This window comes from Salvia miltiorrhiza, chromosome 3 (genome assembly GCF_028751815.1).
Source record: "Salvia miltiorrhiza cultivar Shanhuang (shh) chromosome 3, IMPLAD_Smil_shh, whole genome shotgun sequence".
Classification (NCBI taxonomy): Eukaryota; Viridiplantae; Streptophyta; class Magnoliopsida; order Lamiales; family Lamiaceae; genus Salvia; species Salvia miltiorrhiza.
In genome coordinates this window covers 52,665,603-52,691,520 of record NC_080389.1, presented here as the reverse complement: position 1 = coordinate 52,691,520, position 25,918 = coordinate 52,665,603, and the positions used below count along the sequence as shown (strand labels likewise).

The following is a 25,918-nucleotide window of genomic DNA, read 5'->3' as shown; positions in this document are numbered from 1 at the left end:
TTAATTGTTAAGACGCTTTCTTTCTAATCATTAAACAACTTGCCAGATCCCTCAACAATTAACACACATAATTTGATTCTACCCTATTTCATAAATTCGGGAAAAAAGAATCATATCTAAGATCCAACACAAGTTATATCTTCAGAACTGTTATATACAGTGGCGCAATACCATCCACCGCACGCCATGTTCACACCTCCTCTGTTAATTTCAAACGAGGAACAATGTTCATCGACTGGAGCTCCTGAGCCACATACAAATCCACGGAGTTTTAAGTTGGATGAAAATCACAATAATGGCTTCATAGATCATCATATTTATAAATGTTAGATTCAAAATCGAATGCAACAGCAAAGTTTCTATCTATGCCTACTATTATTCAGATTATGCCGAGTAAAATATACAAGCCTGCTTAGTGCTTACTATATTCACAGCAAAACCAATAAGCATTATTACCTGTAATAGAAGTTTGCATGCATAGGGCATTTTCATGGTAGATATATTCTCCCCATTCTTGCACATCGAACAGATTCCTGCTTTTAGCTTCTCGTTGTAATACCCCAAGAGCCCACACTTCCGGCATACCTGCATCATAATTTGACAAACAGCGTAGCATAAATATTTTTAACAGAGATTAATAATACAAACAAAATGCCATATAAGCCCAAAAAATTCCAATCAACTTGAGCAATATTTGTCAGCAGCTAGGACAAAGAGCAGAAAATCGACACAGTTGGGTGGGTCGTCAGTTGAAGTGTGAATTCAGATGGACTGAGTCAGGTTAAAGGCAATCATTTGTCATCTAATTATTGATTGGTCCCGTTGCATAAAATAAAAGTAGACCTTATATCTTCAGTGGGAAAGTGGACTATATTTCAGGATGGAAAAATGAAAATCAATCTATTTTAGTCGGGGGGGGGGGGGAGGTAGTCGTGTCTAATATATATGTATATCTGACTATGTTATATACTAATAACTATGAAATATATCCTCTTCAAAAAAAAAAACTATGAAATATAATAGTGGATTAGAAAAACAAAATTGAGTTTCCGACCCGTCCGCACGCTGGTAAACGAGCATGACGAACGCCCTACGCCCCCTCTGCTGTTTCTCGCGGTCATCAAACGCATAAATAAGGTCGTGCAGCTAAGCACCACGGAGCTGCCTGGTACGGACGGCGAGGACGAAGCTTATGGCGTCCATTAAATTAGACTTCCAGGTGCCGTTGGGCCCGATTATAGCCGTGAAGTTGTAGAACTGGCCGATGATTTGGTGGCCTTTGTAGGATTTGAAATTTTCGAGCTCCAGCCGGATTTTTTTCCCGGTAACTTGCAGAGACGACATTGTTGAAAATTCCAGTGGGAATGGAAGCCCTAGAATTTGAAAGATTGGGAGTTCGGTTCGGAGTAAGAATTAGGGTTTTTTTAGGGGAGAATTGCGGAAGTTTCGCGGTGAATATCTCCTTGCCAAGGTAGCTGTTGGGGGTGAGGATCTCGGTGCTGATGACAACGGCGTTGGAGTTGGGGTAGCGTTGGAGGAGATCTTTAGCCAGATCGACGGAGATCAAGCCGGCGCTGCAGCCCATCCCGGAGAGGTTAAAAGCGAAACAACATCGTTTCTCAGCAAAACGCTGTAGTTTAGATGACCACTCTCAAAACGGCATCTTTGTATTGCCACGTCAGCTACAATGACACGTGTTACATACACATGGCATCTACAATGACACGTTAGCTTTCCGGCTGCCAGGACTCAATTTTAAGGAAAAATTGAAACACGCAAAGTTCATGATTAAAATTATAAATTTCAAAGTTCATGTGCAGAATGGAAAAGTGACTAAAATTCGTGTATTTTGATGCAATTAACCCTAGATTAAATATATCTATGAATGCCAGAATGTTGGATAAGCAATAGCCACATTAACATTCTTATGTGCAAAAGGCATGCATGTGTTATTACATAAAGCTTACCTGAACTTCAAAAGGATCACTGGAGATCATCAAACGCTCATATATCAACATACTCGCTCCATATGCAAGTAAGCAATCACGCTCCATTTCCCCCACCCGCAGGCCTGTTAAAGTTCAACAGTCAGACAATAGCATCTGGAAGAACTGATCAACGTAAAATAATTTATCAGACGTTCAGACCTCCATTTTTACTCCTCCCTTCAGTAGGCTGTCTAGTCAACATAACACGCGGCCCATTACCTCGTGCATGCATTTTATCTAGGACCTTTCAAAGCATTTAAAACTATAATTAGCATAATATACATAACCAAGCCTTCGATCAAGTTAAACAATGTAGCATTTATAAGAATAGCCAGATTGAAGGTTGTATGATACTTTTCCCGGCATGGTGTGTGATATGGGCGTCTTTGCAGAAAACCCAAGGGTTGTGTATAGTTTTGAAGCAAGTTTAAATTTATTCTATTCAAGTCCCGAGAAGTCATGCTAAAACACATTGCGAAATCGGAGAGTTATATGCCAAAGTCATTGGCATAATCATGACCTCCACATTTACAAGGAAGAAGTCTCAGGTTCAATTCCCACTTGACCCACCTTCCCCAACTCAATGAAAAATTAAATAAATCATGGCAACCAATAGATACCCAAAAGGACTTGCCTAGTAAGGTAATCTCCAGGAGCATAGCAATAACAATAATAAAATAAGTTATAATATCTTACTTATAATAAAGTAGAAGTTTTTGAGAAGCAAAAGTGGGGAGTTCTGGCAACAATGCTGAAAAGTAGAATAAGCTGAAAAAGGAACTTTGATGATATGCTGCATTGTAGAGTTCCCTTGCTTTTTGCATGTATACAGATCTTGCTTCTGCCATTCTTAAATAAACATGCCAAAAGTTATGCGCAAGTATTCTATATAAAGGAAAAACAAATATGATAATATACGTAATACGTAGATGAGAGTGCACAAGAACAATGAATCTAACAGGCCAATTAAATTATAAGATAAGGCTTCTGTTAAAGCCAAAATACAGAACAAAAATGAAAAACAAAAGCACATTAATTGCTGATTTGAAATCTGTTTGTATAGCAACACTGCATGGTCCAGAAAGGTAGCAAAAGTGCATAATTTCCTCAAGAGGTGGTTTTAACTCTACCAAAGGATCTCTCTGTTCCCTAAGTTCCCTATCTGCCTACTTCGCAGTCCCAATAGCGTTTCATAAAACCCATCATCATGAAACAGTTTTTTGTTTCTTCCCATACATCATTCCCATCACAATAACCCAAATATTCATTCATATATTTTGCACACAACACCACCATTCCTTTTAGAGAAAATAGTCAGCGATTTCTCCTACTATATCACACATTTCAAACTAATAAACAATTTTTCATCTGCTATCTTTGATAATATGGGCGGTATATACACTAATTGAGAAAAGAATCACAGCATACCATGTGTTTCAACTTTTGGTAGTAGATGGGACCCATGAAAATATATGCTTGCAGTGGCTCGCCAGTGATACCTGCAAAAGAAATATAAGATTACCAACAGCATTAAAAGCAATTCAAGAACTAGTGACGTGAAAACTATTATAAATAACACTGAATCCATCAACCTTAATCCAGAAGCGAACTTCTTTCATATTAAAGATATGCTTATTTAAGACCTATGAATACTGAAAATGGCAAGTAGAACATTGATCCTACACTGCGGACAAAATTTTAGTATTTTCTTCTTCTTTAACTTTTTTAAGCTTTCAGTCATGGACATAAGATATTATCAAATGCTAACATATATGTTCACATTAATATTTCATAAACTACAGTAACAATCATTATACAGATCATGCCTTGTAAAGTACGTATTCTTCTGCTTCTGTAGAAGTTGGGAAAATGGGATACAATACATATATTAATTAGCATGTGATGACTATAGGCCATGCATTGTAAAGTACGTATTCTTCTGCCTCCACAGAAGTTGGGAAGTTGGAAAACAATACATATATTAATTAGATAAAGCCATGAGTTGTTCATTCACTTATGTGAACATGTACAATAGAAAAACCTGAGTAGATAAAGTCCTTCCCGTTGTAGCTAAAACCATGCTTCACAAGGGTTTCACTGATAAATTAGAAAAGGTGAGTGAAACGAGAAATAAATGAATGAAAATGCAGAAAAATATCTTAAGATAAGTGAAAGGGAGGTCTTATAAGTAAGCAGCATTTTGCACCTTATAGCCTCAACTTTATCTGCATGACCACTGGGCTCTCCAAATGCACTGCCATAGTGGAACCTACCACAAGAAACGCCAGCTTTGCTACCAAGAAGTTCAATCATCTTCCCGACAGTCATACGGCTGATGATACACAGCATAAGAATGTGAATTGTTACAGGGTTAGAGATACTGATTTTCAATCACCAAGCTATCAACAAAGAGGATAGTCACAATCTAAGAAGCATGGGGACGGATACGTGATACGGATACGATACGGTACGGGGACGTAAATACGTCATTTTTCCAAAAATCAAGATACGATACGTCAAAAATACGTTTTAGTTTTTTTATTTAAAATATATTTTATATATATTATAAATTCATAATTCACCAAGAATATAAGTAAAACACTACTAATTCATCATAACAAAGTTCCAAATAGGAAATAATGAAATAAAACACAATAAAATGTTAGTAGCCCAGATCACTCATCATCGTCTTTCTCCTCCTCCTCCTCTTCCTCTTCCCTCAAATCTTCATCATCATTGAAGACAGACAACTCTCTCCAATTCAGGCTGCCAATTCAAATAAAAAACATAAATCAAACTTCAATTCAAATAAATCAACAGCCCAATTCGAAATTAAACTTCAATCCAACAAAACCCAAAGCTAAATTCGAAATACCCACTGCCCAATTCGAAATTAAACTTCAATCCAACAAAACCCAAAGCTAAATTCGAAATACCCACTGCCCAATTCGAAATTAAACTTCAATCCAACAAAACCCAAAGCTAAATTCGAAATACCCACTGCCCAATTCGATGCCCAAGCCAAATAAAAGAGAGGAGAGTGCGATTAGGGTCAGAGCAATACCTTTACAGCAGCGGGGCGCAGGGCAGCGCGACGGCGGGCTGGCGCAGGGAGGCGCGACGGCGAGCGGCGGGCTGGCGCAGGGAGGCGCGACGGCGAGCGGCGGGTGGGTCAGAGAGGAGAGTGCGAACGTAAATGGTGAGTGAGGGAGGCGCGAATTAGGGTTTTACAAGTTAGAAGTTTTAAAATTTTGACTGAAACGTATTTTTTGCTTCAAATACGTATTTGACCGTCTGGTCAACGTATTTTAAACGTATTTTTTATTTAAAAGTTAATTAAAAAAGGGGAGTTAAAAATACGTCCCCGGGGACGTATTTTTCGCGTATCGTCCCCGGGACGTCCCCGGGACGCGTACGCCCAGCAAAGTGCCGTCCCCATGCTTCATAGGTCACAATATATATAGATGTAGGATTTAGCATCCTCCAGATATTTGCACATGTTATGGTTCTAATAGTAGACCAGTATCTCTTCCAGGAAATCCAACAATTTGGCAGCTATATATATAGAACGGATCAAATGAGAAGGATCCTTAAAGTGAAATATGAGATTAAATCTAGAACGTCAAATATTAAAATCCTAAGGTTGAGACTAATAATGTGAATAGAGATTAACAAACAAGGTAATAAAAAGCAAGAACAAAATTTAATCCAGGGTTTGAATTCTGATGGAGGCAAAATTTTACCAAATTAATTTAATACGGCTGTCCATACATTGTAATTGATTTGTTCGAAGATTTTTATAGACTTGTTCATTGATTTTATTAGCAATATTTGATACATATATTTTTTCGTAGATCTTAGATCTAGACCGTGGATATAATGATACTATGGTCTATAAGTCATCTCATTTCTTAGGATAAGGTATATTCTCACTCTATCTAATCCTTATATATATATATATATATATATATATATATATATAGGGGTGGGCTAAAATAAAAACACATTTTAGAATATATAATAAGAACTATTTTCAGCCCTTGGATCATCAAGATCTACGGTTGATTTATCACCTTGTTGGATGAATTCATGATCCCGAGTTCGAATCCCATAGACAGCAAAAAAATTATTTTTCGCAATTCATACATTTACACAGCGAAGTCATACGTGTTCTATACAAAATTCATACATTTTAGATAGTTCGTATATTATATGTTAAGAAGTGTTTATACTATAGTACTATAGTCGTCCCCTGTATGTATATATATATATATAAGATGTGGTTCCAGTGAGAACTACAATTTTCGTGAGAACCTTTAAAATTAATGCCGCTGCTAAACTTTACTGCACTCAAAAAAATAAAAATTTCACTCCCTCTAGGATTCGAAGCTTAGTGCTGCATTCATCCACCAAGATGATGCATCCGCCGTAGATCTTAATGATTGAAATGCTGAAAATAGTTCTCTATTGTTATTTTATTTAGTGGTTCTTGCCTAAACCTCTCCCTATATATATATATATATATATATATATGGGCTGGTTATTATAAAAACCGCATGTGTCATGAGAACACTGTACGTACAAAAATATTGCATTCTTAGTGAAATTTACTAGACTCAAAAAAATTTGGTGAAAAATGAGAATGAATTTAGAACGTTAAATTTTCAAATTCTATGGCTAATATTTACTTGAAGGGGGCGAAATTTTACTTAGGTTCGAATCCTGGAGGGAGCAAAAAATTTATTAATTAACTTAATATCGTTACTCAACGCTTTATACCGCCTTATTCAACACTATATACTAGCTTATTCATTATTTTCATTTCTCATGATTTATAGCATTCTCACTAGAACCTAATCCTAAATATATATATATATATATATATATGTGTGTGTGTGTGTGTGTGTGTGTGCGCGCGCGCGCACGCGGGGGGCGTGCACATTGTGGAAATGCATGAACTTATAAATACCTCAAATAATGATTTAAGATTTTTGAGTGTAGAAGAAATATTAACTGGCCTGTTAAGAGCACATCCATTTATCTAAAAACGAATTAGGTTAAAAATCTAATCCTACAATAGATTACCATTGTTTCTTCTTCAACAACGGTATTTGTCGTTGGATTACAAAGAAAAAATAATAATTCAAAAAGAATACTCCCTCCATCCCCCAATTTCATGCCCCTTCTATTTTTAGTAAAATTACTCCACATAAACCCATAAAAGTGGGACCCTTATTCCACTTTAATTACTGTGAGATCTTTATTCCACTCACAACACATTCAACCATTTCATTAAAACTCGAGTTATTCTCAAAGGGGAACGAAATTAGGCTTACTTTTTTACCATCTTGACTTTTATTTGAGGATTGAGGTATACAACAACTTCCAACATTCGACACACTTAAGTACAAGATTTAAGAGCTCAAGAAGATAGTAATTTATTACCTTGGAAATCCATGAGGATTCATGATTAAATCAGGACATACTCCGCGTTCAGAAAATGGGAAATCTTCCTGCTGAACAATGGTGCCACAAACTCCTTTTTGCCCATGACGGCTACTAAACTTGTCACCAACCTATGTAAAAGAATTTCTATTTAATGAAGATCTCTGAAGACACTTGAGATTTAAAAGATCATCAGTCTGAAGCCAAACAGTTTTACTACCTCTGGTCTACGAGTATGACGGATCATAAATTTGATACATAAGTTGCTATCCTTGTCAGAGCAGAGTGCCACTCTATCGACGACAGGTGTCTCCCCTTCAGGACCTTTGTATGTTTGTTTGCTTGACTTATATTGACTGATTTTACCAACATGAAAAATAAGTCTGTATGTTTCCACTGAAGAAAATCAAGCCATATATCTGAGAGATAAGAATGAACCTCTCTTTCAGTTTGACAGTGTTGCTGGTACTTGTCCCGCTTTTCGTGTCTATGGGGGACTGCTTGTTGATATAGACATCACGGGGACGAATAATTTCTCCAGGAGCTGCTATTCCATCATCATCTAATATCTGGGCACAGAAGAATATTCAGATGCAAGGTTCTGGATGCCAAATGTAGACAAATTTAAGAAAATGTCTACAATAAGATACTCAACCGGAGTACAGTCATATGAACTGAAGTCGGAAAAACTATTATCAACTGCTACTGAATAAGATTACGATTAAGATAAAGTCCTTCAAGCTCTCAAAACACAGAACAGACTGTGTATGATTAGTTTAATTAATTTGGGACTACCTAATCTTAAAGATCATGCTCAGTTACCTGCTTTTAGACCACATTTACTCAACCTCTCAAATAATCTTTTGAAGGGATGCCAATAAAATACAGAGCATATAGGTCCGTCTCTTTTTCAGATTCAGTTCAGTTCTACAGATGAATCATCAATTGACGTAATACCTGTGTTTGTTCAGCATCAGGTCCGTCTCTTTGGGGTCTAAGAATGCGATCCATTGTGCCGTTTGTATACTTCTGGTTAACAGCTATCATTCTGTTGACCAGAACACATTCCAAGCAAATATCAGAATTGCCAACAGAAAGCACAGGAAAGACACTTTCAACTGATAAATTAAACTTAATTAAGGAAATGAGCATCTACCTTTTCATTACAATGCATCGACCAAAACCATGATCCAAGGATGATTTATTCATTACAATTGCATCCTCTATGTCATATCCACTATAGCTCATAACTGCAACACTAGCATTCTGTCCAGCTCCAAGTTTATCATAGGAGACCTGAGAAGATATCATTAGCCATGTGCTCACTACTTCCATAATATAAAAGGCAATAGGATCCACTAACCAGCTCAATTGTCCGTGTAGTTAGTAACGGTCGTTGTGGATAAACTAAGAGGTAGATTAAACTGTCCATCCTACACAACTGCAAAGACAAACAATCTCAAGATAGATTGGAGAAGAGATTATATATAAATCAGGAAGAGGGTTCACTAAAAATGTACAGAGACTGAGCATAAAACTGAAACATCATATAAATATTAATCAGGAATTCTGACAAACGGTTAAGACTTAGAAATATATATTGTTAAGCAACAGATCATGATGAAGTTTGTGGTCTTAAATGCAAAATTTCAGGATATAAATTAGAAAATTGGACGGAGTCCTTAAGCACAATGAGGATTAGACGTTAGCAGAGCTCCCTTGTTTCCTTGCAATAAACAAATCCAAAAATTTGCAATTGGGCATTAAACCTAAACAATTTCAATCATATATTTATGAAAAACATGTTTGTGAGAGGTTGAAAACAATTTTCTACTTTCTGAGCAAACAAGGAAACTGTCATAAATTTCATAGTAACACTTGTCAAACATATAATAATTGCCATTATCACAGGATCAAAAGAACATGCAAGCAACATTATTTTTAAAATACATATATGATTTTCAACAGTGACGATTAAGATAAAATGCTAACATACCCAACAGACTTTTTCACTCTTCTCAGCAATAGGGGAATAAAGCCCCAAAAAGGTAATGACACAATCACAGCAAGGGGGAAGGAATTTGGAACTCTCAATGTGCTGTTATGAAGGATACACTAATTAACCATCTTATGAGTTATGACAACATTTTACTTGTTTCTTTCCTTTTCACGATACAGGTTGGACAATTGTTTAATCTGGGATAGTATAAATGCCTAGTGACGAAGAATAAGTTGCTTTAAACAAAAATGTCACCTGTAAAACTGACTAGTGAACCAACAACATCCATCATGATCAATGTTGTGAAAAGCTTAAGGCCGGATTGAGGCGAGGCAGTAAGCCTCGAGGCAGTTTGAGGCGTAAGCCTCACACCGAGCAACAAAATAAAAATCGATACTCCCTCCGTCCAATAAGAGTATGCACTTCTTTCCACTTTGGGATGTCCAACAAGAGTGTGCATTTGCCATTTACGGACACTACCCCACCACCATCTCCTTATTTCTTACCCCTACTTTGCAATAAAGTGAACCCGTACTCCCAATACACTCAACTAATATTTATTAACACTGGTGCCACCAACAATCATGCACACTCTTATGAGACAGAGGGAGTAATAACTATAAACATCCAATATCATCACGTAACAATAAAATATATATATATATATATATATATATATATATATATATAGGGAGAGGATCATGTGCGAACTGATGAACAACGATGTTCATGTGCGAACCAATGAACAAATACATGAACAAAAACGCATGAACAACGATGTTCATATGGATAACCATGAACAAATACATAAAATACATGAACATAAGCACATGAACAACGATGTTCATGATAGTAAGTCATGAACACCGTTGTTCATTTGACGCATGAACAGCGATGTTCATGACTTAATGTTGAACAATCATTGTTCATGTCCAAATAAAGAGCTATGATTGGTTCCCCATTTTCACAAAAAGATGTAATTCTCACTTGATCCCATACCTATATATATATATATATATAAATTATTAATTATTAATTGATACCTGAATATATTAATTAATTATTATTGATACTTAAATATATTAATTAGGGCTATATTATAGTGGGTTTGAATGGGCCCATAGAGGAAACAAAATTGCGGCTTACTTTATTCAAGTTATGCAATAAAAAAAAAGATAGTTTAATAAAGATATCATCACGGCCTCATACTAGCCTCTCTAACTGCCTTACTGCCTCACAGCCTTGAAGCAGCGCCTCAATGAAAAAAGGCGTTCAGTATTAAAAAATCATTAAATAAAAGCGCAATTCTGAAGCGAAATGTTTGACGCCTTGCCTTGAGGTGCGCCTCAAAGCGGCCACCTCAAGCGATTTTCACAACATTGATCATGATATCTGGCCATTATGCGCCAAAATATAAACAAAAAGTAAAGCCTATATTCTATGTCATAAACAGTTAAAACACTTTAATACCAAAAAATTATACAAATACTCCCTCCGTCCCTTAAAACTATGCAGGGAATCTCATGGCACGAGTTTTAATCAAAAGTTGTTAAGGATAGTGGAGAAAGGGTCCCACATTGAGGGCAAAATGGTCCAATTATGTTTGGATTAGTGTCCAAATATACAAAGTGCATATATTTGGAGACCGTACCAAAAAGTTAACAAATGCATTATTGACGGAGGGAGCATTATACAGCTTAACATAACAAGACGAGTCATGTTAAGTAACTTGCCTGATTATATGCAATATTGCCCATAGCTTGCTTCCCCATAGCACACTTCAAAATGTTCAATACACAATTATTAGATAACAAAAGTCAGGACTTCCAGTTCAAGGTACACCCCACCCCACCCAAAAGAAAATGAAAGAAAGAAAGAAAGAAAGAAAAGTACCTGATATGTATTTCTTGGTGACTGGTTATGATGAGGATAAGGAATCAACCCGGCACACACACCCAATATGGTAAAAGGCTCTATTTCAATATGGGTCGTTTCTTCTTTAGCATTCTCCTCATATAAGGCAATCTAACAATGATGTATATGGTAAGACATGCTACAATGGGGAATCTAAAAGCTAAAAAAAATCTAATTATAGAAAAAAAAGGTGTGCACCAAAGCATTGTTCTCCTCATTGACATCAAGGTATTCAATCAAGCCTTCTTTCAGGAAACTCTGAAAGGTGCGGACTCCATCCTTCAAGCAAACAAATTTTATCAGCACAGTGATCAAAGTGGATATGAGAAATATACAGAGTATGTGTGGGTGTTACCCTCAGCTCCTTCATATGGTGCTCCTTAATTCTTGATACACCTTTGTCAGCAATTACAAGTGGACGACAAACACGACTACCATCGGAAGCAATGTAAAGACAGCGCTGCAAGACCATACATTCTATTGATGACATAGTAGTAATTATAAAAGTTTAGAACAATTAACACTTTTTCAGAACGATAAAGATTTCTTATGTGATCAATACATAAGAAATCTTCTCCAACACATTTGGGAAAACAATTTAACCTTAGGGTGCGTTTACTTTGGTTGTACAAATTTTTCTGGAAAAGGATGGGTAAGAAAAGATGAGAAAATATTATTTTTCCTACATTTTTATCATGTGTTTACTAGAGATGAAAATATTAGAAAATGTTGGAAAATATTTTCACACCACTACCTAAAGATAATAGTATCCAACATTGGAGAGAAAAGGAGTGAAAATGAGCTGCCCGAGAAAATATTCCAACCTGCCCGGAGAAAAGTTTCTATCACAGTAAACATGTGAAAATGGTGGGAAAATGGCGAAAATATACTTTTTCTCTCCTTTTCCATCAAAGTAAACACACCCTAACAGAATATACTTATTCAGAAGTAATAATCTGCTAAAATAAAAAGTGAAACAATCAGTAGAACTGATCTGAGCATTCACAATTCAGGACTTGAAAAGTCTTTGAGCCACAAACTATATGTATAAATGTGCCTAGGAGCTCTGAAGTATTTCAAAAAAAAAATCCTTTAATTCTATAGAGAAAATTCAAAGATAGAAACCAAGGCTTTAAGCATGAAGATATAAAGATGTACAAGAGTTCAATGATAAATACAATTGACAGCCTAGCATCAGCATCTGGATGGTGAGTTCTCATGTATATTATTATTGACTTGGGTAGGAAAGGATAAGACTAACCTGCTTTTCGTTCACGAAAATGCTTACAAACTCGCCAATTTTCCCAGATCTTCGTAGTTTTCTCATTGAATCGGCAAATTTCTGAAAATAGGGAGTAAATAATACAAACTAGCATAAAAGGCGAGAAAATTTTATGACAATATGCCGGAGTAAACATAACAAAAAAGGACATTTTGCTTGTAGAATCATACTTGTGGCCTCCTGTGCTTGCCAAGGATAAGTCCATTGAATATAATTAAAAACGAATTTGGCATAGGAAGTTCTTCAGCGGAAAGCAATTCCAAGTCTTCCACCCCTAGAGTGTAGCACTACACATGAATATGAATGTGTTATCAAGTTATGGCACCATCAGAATAGTTTGGAACAGAAAGCCAACAATCTCAACTGTCATCCAGTAACAGCAGTACGGAAGTACAGTTGGCTATTGCAGTGAGCTTAGTTTCCAATTTGCAGAATACAAATAGAAGCATATGAAAAAGACATAGATTTGGACTTAACTAATTAGCATGAGACTCTTACTTATCAAATCCTTCAATTTCTTTAACTCAAACTTAAATCAATTTATTCCTTTCTCATTTTACTTTGAAGTTTATTCTAGTTAGAGCAAGATCTTTCTCCACAGCTTAGGAAGTGTGAAGATAAAAAAGAAAATTTGTAGCAAAATAGTTGCATTTTATGTGTTGGCATATTCTGCATGAATTTAAGTAAGTACCTGTAAGTAACAAATATACCAAATTTCAAATCAATAGACTTACGCTTCAAAAATCTGTCTCAGAGACATCTGCCTGATGTATGGCCTAAATAGAATTTCGATTAATGTAAAACAACTTCTAATAACTCTAAGTTCTGTCACCATATAATTTGGTAGCTTTAGGATAGAAGTGCCAGCCTGGGCATCTACAAGCTACATTACAGTAGTTTTCAAAAAAAAATCTCCTCAATTAATGAAAAATTAAGATGCAAGAAAGTCCCTGTAGATATCACTAGTTCCCATAAATTATTTAACATCTAAGGCGCTTAGGGATAATTTATCTGTCATTGTTTAGGTGGGTAACTGGGGTCGTCTGATATGTTGTGATCTTTTGCAACAATAAATTCAAAGCTGAATCACAGGTTAAGTTAAGGCTGAAGCTGAATACCAGAGAAATGAGAGGGCCTTCATCTTCATCAGTTGTAACATGCGTCATCAGTGCCAGATTCTTCACCAATCCACAAGCTTCACCTTCTGGAGTATCACAGGGGCACAACATTCCCCACTGCAGATAAAGTGGTTCAGTGTATCAAACATGATATTAGATGATCAAAATAAAGAATGACCCCACCCTGAGAATGTTAGCAGTTTACCTGGCTGGGCTGTAAAGCTCTAGGGCCACTGACTTTTCTAGATTTTTCAAATTGCGGAGAGATCTTTGTCATGTGCCCTACAGTTCCTATGTATGAGAATCTAGATACAACCTGTAAAAACAAGCAAAAGAAACAAAGAAATCAATATTTATTACAATGACTTGAGAGGAAGAAAGATAAACATGCAATGTCATACGCACCTGTGTCATACCTTTCCTGTTCATCTTGAATCTTTTGAGATCCCAATTTCCAGTAGAAAGGGCTCTTTCTAGTTCATTAGTAATGGGATTGACCACTATATGCTGGAAGCATACGAAACAAATGATCAAATGAATAAAAGAGGATAATGGTTCAAATGTGAACTTTGTTGTAGTAATTGCGGACATACAATATAATTATATTTACGACAAGAAGTTTGCCTTAACAAAAAGAAGCAGAAACAGACATTAGTGGAAAATGGAGCAATTGGAGCGAGAAATCTCCCAAATGGTAAAAGGACAATAGAGAGACAGGAGGTAGAATGCTAAGCCCACCACACAGAAGAAAGTGAAACAGGGAATGCAGAGCACAAGAGAGGGAGAAGAGAAATTCTTTGCATAGATAGTAGTTGGTTATCTATCTTACAGAGACGGAGTTTCTTAGCTTGCAGACTGGGGTTTATTGACCCTTTAAAGTAAACAGACCAAAAGGGAAATGGGATGGAGGAATTAGCTCCAGAAAAGATAAAATTGATCTAACAAAGACTGGGATCATATACATGAATATGGATAATGTTTATCAGATTTCAGCATGCTTTTCCTTCGGTTAATTCTGGGCATGGCTTATCGAATATGAGATAAAGCATATCTGTGCAAATGAAAACCATCAGTTGTCTAGCTCGTGCAGCTTCATGCCTCCTATTAAGGGATGAATGAATATAGATGCATATAATGGTTGGGATTAGAAATTAAGTTTTAATCTTTTCTCACCAACTTGCTACAATGTAATCTTTTAACTAAAGCCATCAGGACAAACCTGAGAAATGTCAAACCGAGAGGAGCGAACTGCCTTACTTAGGATTCTTTCAATGTTTTGATGGGTCAACTCATTCAGTCTCTTGAATGAATCCTAAAATACAAAGCCAAGAAAGAGAATTTACCATACTTATCTTAGAAGTGGAATATTTTTAAATTAGGACCAGTTACATACCTCAAAAAGTAGAGCTAGCAATTGACCAGATAGCTCCAGTCTTTTATTGCCAACATAATCCTAAAATAATAAACAAGTGACAATCCTAACAAATGGCACAAAAGAAACATAGAGTTTCTTCTGAAACAGAACATATTATTGAACAATAATATAAAGGTTACATTCTATGAATAGATTTCCACTCCAACATAACAAAGAAAAACAGAAAAGAAAGATGGCCAGATTCCAGTCTCTAACAATGTGTGATACAAACAACTGAACAAGAAATACAAAAATCTTGATTGCTCCTCTGGGTTAGTCGGTTCACTCTTTCAGACTAGCACAAGAAAACTGCTCAAGGATCGTACGAGAAAAGTTGATGATATGTGCCTAAATATGTTTTGATCTCTCTCGATAATGAAATGTTTGAGCAAAGATAGAATATCCAATCTAGTAAAGAATTTAAGTTAAAATATGATAGCTGAAAACTGAATAATTTGTGTTTCCCCCCTAAACCAGTACAACAGAACACACCAGCATCTTGTTGGCTCCCATGGTTTCTCCTCTTGCTGCCAGGAATTTCATAATGTAAGAGTCTTTGCTAAAGAATAACAAATAAATTACAGGTATAAAAGTGCAAAGGGTGAAGGTAATTGGTGGAGTGCAGCCATGATAGGCACCATATATTGGCCCTTGGCATAAACCTTAGATGGTCAGTGAAGTACGTAAAAGTGTATCTTTACATTGAGCAACAATTATTTAAGGAAGGAAGTTCTGTAGGTGGAGCAACCCTGACTGAGATATTCATGGTTTCTCCCATGCCATCCAACATATGAAAAAGTTACATATTTTAAGAAGAAACAGGGCAGATATCTTGTTCATCCATTTTCACTGTGTTGTAATCACAAAGTTCTTCTTTTAATAGTTATAACTTATAAGGAACAAAAGGAAATACACCAATGAACTTTAGGATTAAACCAAACAAGACTAACTGGAGAGTACTACTGCAAAATTTAATAATAGCAAACACAAGAGATCTCCGATCACTGAAAAAGGTCCACCTTTCCCCTCCTGAACAGTCAAAACCAACTGACGAAGACCACATTTTTAACAGGGTAACATTGAAATTAAAATGCACATGACCTAGAAAACTAGGTTGTGTAAGATGAATGAACATGACGAGAAGTATCACATGAAAATCTGTGAGTTGGTGAGATTCTCAATGAAATTAGCAAGCAAAGAGATCATATCCATTTTGCAAGTTTACTTTTAGCAAACATTAAAGAACATCTTTACGAAACCCTGATGATACATAAGGATTGGGCATGCAGCATTTTGTGAAAGGGAGAAATACTTCTAAGGTAAGGTAAACAAAGAATGTTCTTCGATAAGAAAAGAAATACATTGAAACATGCAGACAAGGAAACTCAGAGTCAGAATTCATGTTCTGGCAAGACCCACTCCTGCGAACAACTAGGATGCAATAACTTTGAATGCACCCAAGCATTGTCTTTCACAACTAATATCGTAATACTGTGTAGACTGATGATGGTCATTACCTGAAGAAATACTAAACTCAATCTGTAGGGAAGAACAGAATACCTTATCATCCATTGTATCCTTGTTTAAGATTGCTTCCATCATGCGTCTCAACATTACAGCAACATATATGCATTTTGGCCTAAAATTGTTTTCATGCACCTGTGAGACGAGATATTTGGTTTTGAGAGGCATGGAGGTGGGTGGGTCTCGTATTAGTAGATTTATAATAAGTCAAATGGCAAAAAAGCCTTCAAATGAACTCACGGGAACGTTGGCAAGAAATGTATCCTGAAGAATTTTTAGAGCACGCCCTTCCTGTATGGCAAAGGAAGAATCCTAGAAGTATTTAAAATTTAAAGAAGAAAAAAATTGTTGGCAAAAGTAGGATTAAGAATTGAGCAAGCCAACCTTCTCTACTGCTGTATGAAATAGGGATTTCTGAGTCTACAACAGGAAACAATAATATCAGAGCTAAAAATCTTAAGAGACAATACTTTTATGGAAGGAGTAATCATTACAGATCATTTACATGGCACGATACATAACAAATAGAAGTAAGCTTCACAGGCACTAATGCCCTAGGGTTTCCCATGTCACACGTTCATGTTTTAACTGTTCAAAACTTTGTTTTGCATGCAATTTATGACTATGAATGTATAATATACATACATGCTTTGGCACTATTTTTCTGTCTTAGCGTCTGGCATTATTAACAATCAATATGATTTATATCTATCTACAACTCTAGAATGACCCACCATGATTAGAATAATTAAGGTGTGTCAAGGCAATTCGCATATTGATATTCATCTTGTTATGTTTCAACCTTTAGTAAATATCCAAACACTCTTCAAAAGGATCTCAAAAAAAGAAAAAGAAAAGGAAAGGCTCTTCAAAACAATAAGGAAATCATTGCATCAGCATAACTTCCAGCATCGCTTCTTGGAGAGGTTATTATGCTGAAATCATAATTTAAATAAATAATCAATATAAAAATTGGCAGTGTCATACTCTGATTCATTCATATAATAAGTGCATCCTCATTTTTATATAGCAATAGCCTATCGTATAATAAGTGCATCTTGATTTTTATATAGTGATAGGCTATCAGTTCAGATTATTCTCTTCTCAGTTTTTTGAGAAAAGTAAAGAAACAAATGAACACTTCAGTGATCAAAACCTTCCGCTCAAGGAATTCCAGGGCCTGATATTGTGTATGTACACCTTCCTTCACACAATCCTGAAATCAAGACATGATACTTATGTAAGTAAAGATTCAGATAATACAAACATTACTGTACATTGGAGTCTTATTCAGTTAAGAAAGACCACAATAACCACAAAAATTACTTCGATCTATACCTCAATTGAAGGCAATAGCAGTTCACTATACCGCGGGTCTCTTCCAATCATCTGGACAACCTCTTGATCACTTTCCATACCCATAGCTTTCAGGACTATCATAATGGGAACCTAGAATTATGAATTAGGAAGTAAAACACACCATAAGATACAGAAATTTCAAATGGTGGCAGGGATGGACAAAGAGCAAAATCAACCTTGGTTGTAAACCCAGTCAACTGGAGATATATCTTCTCTTTCTCAAATCTTATGACAGTCTTACTCTTTTTTGTCTCTGAACTGCTTGTAACAGATGCTTGCACACTGAAATGAAAGGGGGCTAGGAATTCAGTCAGAGAATACAAAAATCACAAGATAGAAATGAAAGTTATTGCAAAGCTCAGTTGTTGTGCTTTTCCCTTTCTTTTCTTAATCCAGCCACCAGTATATGTGGATCTCATTTAACTATTTTTAAGAACATCCAACAATAAATTCCCTATGATAACCAAGGAATGCAAAAACTGTAATTAGTCAATTGTATACAAGCACCAAGATACCATGCTGATTTCTGGAAGCAGCTAAGAGCAGTCCGCTGGTAAGATCTATATCTCTTTCAACCTTGTCCACTTTTGTCTCAAGTATATGATAAAAAGGGTGGAACAAATGGGTATCAAGTTTTATTCCATATATGATTCAATGAATCAGATTTTTCTTGTTCGACTGATAGAATTGAGCATCCTGAACCTTGCAACGAGATCCCGTTCTCCAATATTTAGTGACTCTTCTAGCTATTATCCCAGTACTAATTTGTTAGGGAATCTGAAACTTTATTATTTTTCTGCTTTGAATTACTAAAGTGTGCATTTATAAATTGTTAGCATAAAGTTCACAGGAAGGGTGCTTTAAGAAAGATAACTAACAAACATCTCACCATCCTTTCTTATCAGTATCAATGATTATTCTGTTCTTTGAAAGTTGTTCTTGCATCAAAATCACCTGGAAGAATTGATGGAAAATAAACACAAAGTTCACAAACTAATGATTATGGAAAAATAAGATGTAGGCAGAGATCATGAGAAATGAAAACTACCAAACATGAGCTGAAATAAACTTAAATAAGCAATAAAGATTGTCCAGACTAACAAAACACAACCTGACCACCTAATGAGTATCATAAGAAAATTGTACAGGTGGATAACTCAGAACGGAGAGCCACTCAGTCACTTTGTGTACCTGGGCCCAACTAGACTACTGCAATCAGTCCTTGTCCCACGCCCCACATAGACAACTTCACACATTGTTGTTGGCAACTTACATGGGGCAATCAAACGCTTTGCATTAATGAATTATGACAGCCACTACATCATCAAATGCTAATTGCATATAAAACAATTGGTGTCAACTGTATTTATTTTTGGGGGAATGCATTGTCATAGACAACATGATTAAACCTCTTAGCATAAAAGACTGGCATTGCAGTACCAGCTGGGAAACATTTAGGAACTTTTTTTCTCACATATGGCATAGTATCAAAAAACCAGTTAATGCATAAAATTCTCATGTGTCAAGAAGAAAAGCAATGGTTTTCAGGTCTGAGTGAAATCTGCACAAGTGAACCAAAAACAATGTTGTGAAAATCGCTTGAGGCGGCCGCCTTGAGGTGCGCCTCAAGGCGAGGTGGCAGACAAACCACCCCAAATTTGCCCTTTTATTGATTATTTAATACTAGACGCCTTTTTTGCTTGAGGCGGCACCCCAAGGCTGTAAAGCTGTGAGGCGATGATTGAGGCTTACATGAGGCGGTGCAGAAAAAGCCACAATTGTGTTGCACTTTTATTAAAGTATCTTTTTTTTTTTTCAAAAGGGCAAAGTTAGTCGCAACTTTTATGCTGGGCCATTCAAAATAGGGTTAATAGCCGGAAAATCCATGAGAAATTTTCATTTTCTGGTTCATATCATGACCCTAAAATTTGACTTCCAAATACATCAATTTGTAATTGAGTCGCAATTTTCCCACAAATTACAAACTCGCCCAAATCAAATCTGATTTGGCAGTCGGAACGTCAACGTGGCAGCCGGAATTACCACATCACACACACTCCACTCTTTCTCTCTCTCTCTCTCTCCCCCAAATTCACACACAAACCCACCGCCACTTCTCCAGCCGGTAGCTTCGCCGACCACCGCCCCCAAAATCGACTCATCTCCTTCACCGGAATGCAGATTCACGTTTGACACAGAGCCTCCGCCTCTCTCTGTCTTTCGCTCATCTCCCCCGCACAAAGAGCCTCCGCCTTCGCCGCCCTCCACCACCAACACTCTCCCTCTCCGGACCTCCCCGTCCGCCGCCCTCTCCCACCAACAGAATCGACGCACCAACAGCCTCAAACACAACTCTCCAGTTCTCAAAGTCAATTTCTGATTTTTAGCTGCACCCAAAAGTTTTAGGCATCAAGTAATTTGTGATTTTTGTTTCATTTTTCGAAGAGAACATGTGGAGGAAGGGGGAGAGGCGGAGAGCCCTAGATTCTTTGTTGTTGAGCCCTAGATTCGCCGACCTCCCTCTCCGCCTTCCTCCCACTCCGCCTTCGTTGTTGAGCCCTAGATTCACCGCCTTGATTTCGGGTCTGTGGGGGTGGGGAAAGGGCTGACGGGGGAGGGTCTGCGGCTGTGGGGGAAGTGGCGATGGGGGATGGGGGAAGAGAAAGGTACCGGCGGAGGTGGAGGAAGGGAGAGGGCGATGCGGGTCTGGGGAGGGGGAGGGGGAGGGGGAAGTGGCGGCGCCGAGTGGGGGAAGAGAGAGGGTCCGATGGAGGTGCGGATGAGGGAGATGGCGGCGGTGGCGGAGGATGGGGGAAAGGGAAGCGTCCTGCGGAGGTGGAGGAAGAAGGAGAGGCGGAGAGCCGACAGGGGGTGGGGGAAGAGTGACGTGTAAGGGAGGGTGCCAATTAGGGGTTTTTTAGATTTTTTAATTTATATTTTATCTTAATTATTCTTAATTAAATATAATTTATTTTTAACTCTTAACGAAACGACGTCGTTTTGTCTAATAAATTGACACATCATATTCGATTTTGCCACGTAGGAGACACGTCAGTTTTAATTTGGTCGGAGGTTCTCACCGTGGGAAAAAAGCGACTCAATTACAAATTGATGTATTTGGAAGTAAAATTTTAGGGTCATGGTATAAACCAGAAAATGAAAATATCTCATGGATTTTCTGGCTATTAACCCTTCAAAATAATTATTTCTAACACTAACTAATATATTGAAGTATAAATAATTAATAACTTTGCATAAGGAACGAGAAGCAGTCAGCGCCAACTCCAAAGCATAGTTTACAATTACAAGTAATACAATTCGTCTATAAGGAGATAGTACAGATATAAAAACACATCAATTTGCTTATGCAGATATGATGATCAATAAAAAGTAACAGTTCCTACTATATGTGGTATAAGCAAATTGATGTGTTTTTATATATTTTTTAATTGTCATATGGTGCTATTCATTGTTTATAATTATTTATAATTTTTTTCATTTGCTCGGTGTGAGGCTTACACCTCTAACCGCTTCGAGGCTTACCGCCTCGCCTCGACAAAGCAAAACGCCTCATTCCTGTCTTAAGCTTTTCACAACATTGACCAAGAAGGTAAAAGTAAGTACCAGTCTTATGTTTCGGCTATGTCTTGAAGTGAATGCAAGTAGTAACATTAATTCCAGACAAGAATCAGAAGTTCAATCATCATTACAAATTGTTCAGTATAAACAGTTTCAAATTTGAGGAACTAGTTCAATCCAAATACAGCATGCCTCATGTATTATTGGTTATCACAGTAGTTGACATCAGAGTTTTTACACAAATAATTAAAAGTTCACAACCAAAACAGCCATTAGACACTCAAGAACAAAATAATGCACCAAAAACAAAAGAACAACTATCATTGGAAACTGAACTGGAAAGAAATAATCCAATAGGCGAATAGCAACGCCTCAAACCAAAATGTTCAAAACCTAAATAGTTTGGCTCCTATCATCCTACTCAAGAACCCTAAGACTCTCTAGCATACCAGTCTCAACAAAATAACCGACTCAAGTAAATAAACTCATATAAATAAATAAATCCTTAGCCATGATCACGCAACACTGCTAGACAAAAACCCAAGGATTCGTGTCATTACTGGTCAACTTGTCATAATCAAGAGAGAAGAGCCATGATATATCATATATGTGATAAAAATGTCACCTTCTCTGTCCCTTTAACTATGAAATATCCTCCAGGATCAAGTGGGCATTCACCTAAGAAACAGATGCACTCATTATAATGAGGGGGGTAAAGCACTACCAAAGAAATAAAGAAATAGTTCTTGCTCCGTGATATAATGTGGACATAAATACAAAAGAATTAAATTGCAATTTGCAAAAGCATAGGGATATACCATATCTGGCAAGTTCTTCTTCATCCTTCCCATACAATATGCAACAACAACTCTTTAACATGATAGGCAATCTCCCAATAACGACATCTTTCTGGAAAATTTAGCTGAAATAGTTAGTGCACATATAGTGTTAGTCCACAAAATCACGTTTCTCTACAATTATAAAATGTCAAATCACCTTCATTTGAGTTCGGTTTCCGTCATAGTTTCCATTCGAATATTCTATGTTCACGTATATTGGAGCTGCATAGCTGGAAAGATATGCGTACTTTAATAAGTGTGGTATGCTCTGAAGTCAATTGGCTTCAAAGTCTATGAAAAAGCGTATCAAAAGAATGTGTAAAATCAGCTGATTCAGCTCCTTCATTTATTGAAAGGTGCATGGAAGATGAAATAATGGAGCAAAAGGGAACCTCAGATGCTACAATCAAGGAGCCTATGAGCAGTTAACAGTCTACATGACTATGCTGCAGCAACAAAAAGGTAGCTTCAAGGTGTAATAGTAGTAGTTGAGCTTGTAGCCTAAAACATCATTACAAAAGGATACTTCTACTTATATTCTATACATAATCTTTTAGTGATGAGCTACAAGCTGAATAGCAAAAGGAAGACTGTGATAACTTGTTCTTTGTGACTAATAATAAACAAATCACTTCCATCATTCATAAACCAGCCTCCCATAATTTCCCACAAACTTCATATGGGAATACACCTTCTCTTTTACGTTGCAAGAAAAGACTAAGAAATAACTTTGAGAAGATGAAATTTCCTAACATAGTAACTGATTCATCTTCTACATCAAACTACCTTTTATATGACTATATGAGCACAAAACCTAATGTTATCATATCTTTATATAGAAAATGAGGAACACTTAAAGGCTCATATAGCTATTCAAATGTCATGTAAGAACTTGAAGGTCTCACAGATCTAACGCTTAAAATATATGCAGCAGCTTAGTGACTTTGACAGTTCCCTGCACCAGTTCCAACTTCGAACGCATATGAGATAGAAAAGTGCAACTGGGACTCACGTGATGTCGTAGAGACGGCACTTCTGGGGATTAAGCAAATCAGTAACAGTATCACCCATCATTGATGGTTCACCAATGCGAACATCTTTGTATCTGCAACAAAGTTAATGAAAAAGGACTGTTAAGAAAAAGGTAAAGAAGATCAAATTCTAGTAAATCAATGTACTAATATGCATAGCTCCATGGAGCATAATGCAAATAAAACTACTAAATATGAACTTTTTCACCTCAAATAAATATTTGGGTCTCGACTAGAGGTGACGAGATTATTGGCTTGAACAATCTTTTTTATCCCTGTTCGTACAAAGAAATTAAAGGAGTCCAAATGTTGTTTGACAAGACCTCTCACCTGCATATGCACATAAACCAGCAGTCAAAACTTTAGCGAACACATAAAATGCTTCAAAAGTAATTAAACGAGTCCAAATGTCATTTCAGGAGCCGTCTCACCGGCATATGCACATAAACAAGCATTTTTGGTGAACAAACAGAATCCTTCACCAGGAATTACCAAGCATTTTCCTTGTTATATAGCACCCCATTTCTACTATGTTCTTATGCTCAGCTAGTACTAAATAAGTTCAAAAGAAACAAGTGATACTCTGTGAGTTGCAAGTGCAAGAAAAAGGAAATTCAGAAATATTTTCAACAGGAGGAAAATTAAACAGCAGGTCACTATCAAAATGAAGTTAACGAACACTTCCACCCTTTTTAGGAACCTATAAAATGAGGCGTAAAAGAACAAACAAACAAAACGCACATTCAGCCAAATCATTCATATTTATATAAACCTAGATATCTAACTTCCTCCTATATGAGGGGGGGCGAAGTGCCATTCAATTAGGATAATTGAAAAAGGCACCAACTACAAACATAAACAATGAAAAAAAAATATAGCATACCTTCAAGAATTCAGGGACTAATTGGAACTTGTCAACTGCATTCTTCACAGGGGCCGCAAGAGCTTGTTTGTCAATTTCCAGTCTAATTACACAAATTAAAGTGACAAATATTGAAAAACGTACATCATAATAGACAAAGCATCCGGTGTGGACGAGAAGCATTTGCATCGATATACTCATGGATGAATACATAAGTTAGACACATATACAATAAGCATACCCTTTATCCTGTAAATCATTGAACAAAGCTGGGTCGTCTTCTCTCGCTACCATCTCGTACTTCTTGATACCCAGAGAGAGAGAGGAGGGAGAGGTAGGGGTGAGTATTCGGCTAAGAAGCACGGGGACGAATATGAAATACGAATAAGCGGGAAATAACTAGTAAATTTAAAAGTCTCGGCGGCAGCAAAATCCTCAACCCGCAAGTTAGTATGCTACAGTTTAATGAGTATACCTCTCTTATGGGGGCAGACCCACGCAGAAGCTAGCGGCGCAGTCGCGCTCGAGGCGGCAGAGTTGGAGGCGCAGACCCGACGGCGGCAGCGGCGTGGAGGCGCGGTTGCAGTAGTGAAGAGGAAGAATGAGATGGAAATTAGAAGTGAAAAATATTGTCCGAGTGCAAATATTTATTGCATACAAACTTTAAAAAAGTAGTGTAAAAAATTCAGAAAATAGCATATGGTAATTATGGAATTTTCATCAAAAATAGTGTGGTAATGGATTTATTCTTTCTAAGGGTTTTTTTTTCGACGGAAAAACGGAGATATATTATTGAACACAAGAGCATGGGACGAGGAGATGACCCACCACAGAAGACGGGGGTTCATTCCAAACATGATGTGTATACATATCTCTCGCAACTCTCACTAAACAATGAGCGATAATATTTTGTTCACGTCTAACATGTCGAACTTTGAAATCCTGCAGCTCCAAAAGCTCTTGACGACAAAAGGACGCAATGACACCCAACTCTAAAAGATTATGCTCTCCTGTAATAAGAATGTCACACGCCCTTTTACTATCGCACTCAACCCAACCTTTAGTATAACCAAGCTCCTTAATCCAAGAAAGAGCTTCCTTAATACCAAGCATCTCTGCTTCGACAACGCTGCGATTGCCCGGAAACTTCATAGATTTGCCGATTACAAAACCTCCGCTGTTGTCCCTGATAGCAATGCCGATACCCATGGATTGATCTTCGGCAAAGAAAGCCGCGTCGACATTGCATCTGATGAATCCCTCGGGGATAGGATGCCACCCTGCGCAGGTCACAGCAGCAGATCTGCTCACTTGTTGTGTAGGAAGAGCACGAGCAAGCTTCCAGTCGCTGCGAGCAGAGGCAGCCCGCAGCACCGAGATCGACGGAGTCGGAGAAATATTTTGTCAAACCACTACATTTCTGTCTTTTCATATTTGCCAGAATAACATGCAAATATTAGCCTTCCTCTCAGCATCCGAGTCCTTCAAGATCTTAGAAAGGGCCTGCTCAAAAGAATCACTTTGAGCAGCAATGTTAGAGATAAACAACTGCCAGCCACCAAAC

General features: G+C 37.1%; 1 protein-coding gene and 1 long non-coding RNA gene across 6 annotated transcripts; both read right to left on the bottom strand.

Moving 5' to 3' along the window:
• Positions 1 to 24,990, bottom strand: LOC131014321 (DNA-directed RNA polymerase III subunit 2-like). Of its 5 annotated transcripts, none has more exons than XM_057942252.1 (39): positions 24,830 to 24,989; positions 24,596 to 24,657; positions 24,376 to 24,457; positions 23,701 to 23,822; positions 23,474 to 23,566; positions 22,619 to 22,691; positions 22,441 to 22,531; positions 22,248 to 22,300; positions 18,933 to 18,997; positions 18,220 to 18,325; positions 18,023 to 18,133; positions 17,841 to 17,900; positions 17,069 to 17,104; positions 16,925 to 16,996; positions 16,721 to 16,819; positions 15,140 to 15,199; positions 14,966 to 15,058; positions 14,152 to 14,253; positions 13,952 to 14,062; positions 13,747 to 13,863; positions 12,799 to 12,915; positions 12,608 to 12,688; positions 11,702 to 11,806; positions 11,545 to 11,625; positions 11,326 to 11,457; positions 11,166 to 11,210; positions 8,797 to 8,874; positions 8,590 to 8,729; positions 8,391 to 8,481; positions 7,872 to 8,002; positions 7,654 to 7,789; positions 7,434 to 7,564; positions 4,195 to 4,320; positions 4,030 to 4,085; positions 3,417 to 3,487; positions 2,148 to 2,232; positions 1,968 to 2,071; positions 457 to 585; positions 1 to 244 (listed from the first exon to the last, which is right to left on the bottom strand). In XM_057942252.1, exons 2-39 carry the CDS (start codon positions 24,646 to 24,648, stop codon positions 191 to 193), a joined length of 3,492 nt encoding a protein of 1,163 aa, XP_057798235.1. In that variant the 5' UTR covers positions 24,649 to 24,657; positions 24,830 to 24,989; the 3' UTR covers positions 1 to 190. The 5 variants fall into 5 exon arrangements, 4 of the variants coding, with proteins under 4 accessions (XP_057798235.1, XP_057798236.1, XP_057798237.1 ...); XM_057942253.1 differs by having other exon boundaries at positions 24,596 to 24,654; positions 24,830 to 24,981; XM_057942254.1 differs by having other exon boundaries at positions 16,925 to 16,975; positions 24,596 to 24,654; positions 24,830 to 24,981.
• LOC131014322 (uncharacterized) lies at positions 4,566 to 5,402 on the bottom strand. Its single transcript, XR_009098172.1, has 2 exons — positions 5,053 to 5,402; positions 4,566 to 4,754 (listed from the first exon to the last, which is right to left on the bottom strand). It is a non-coding gene; the product is annotated as an uncharacterized LOC131014322 (long non-coding RNA).
• Positions 24,991 to 25,918: the final 928 nt, after the last annotated feature.

Coding starts and splice junctions, on each gene's coding strand:
- LOC131014321 (XM_057942252.1), bottom strand. CDS start 24,648: ATGGTAGCGAGAGAAGACGACCCAGCTTTGTTCAATGATTTACAGGAT. Junction 13,864..13,951: donor GAGCTTTACAGCCCAGCCAG/GTAAACTGCTAA, acceptor CTTTATCTGCAG/TGGGGAATGTTGTGCCCCTG. Junction 8,482..8,589: donor CGATGCATTGTAATGAAAAG/GTAGATGCTCAT, acceptor TCTGGTCAACAG/AATGATAGCTGTTAACCAGA.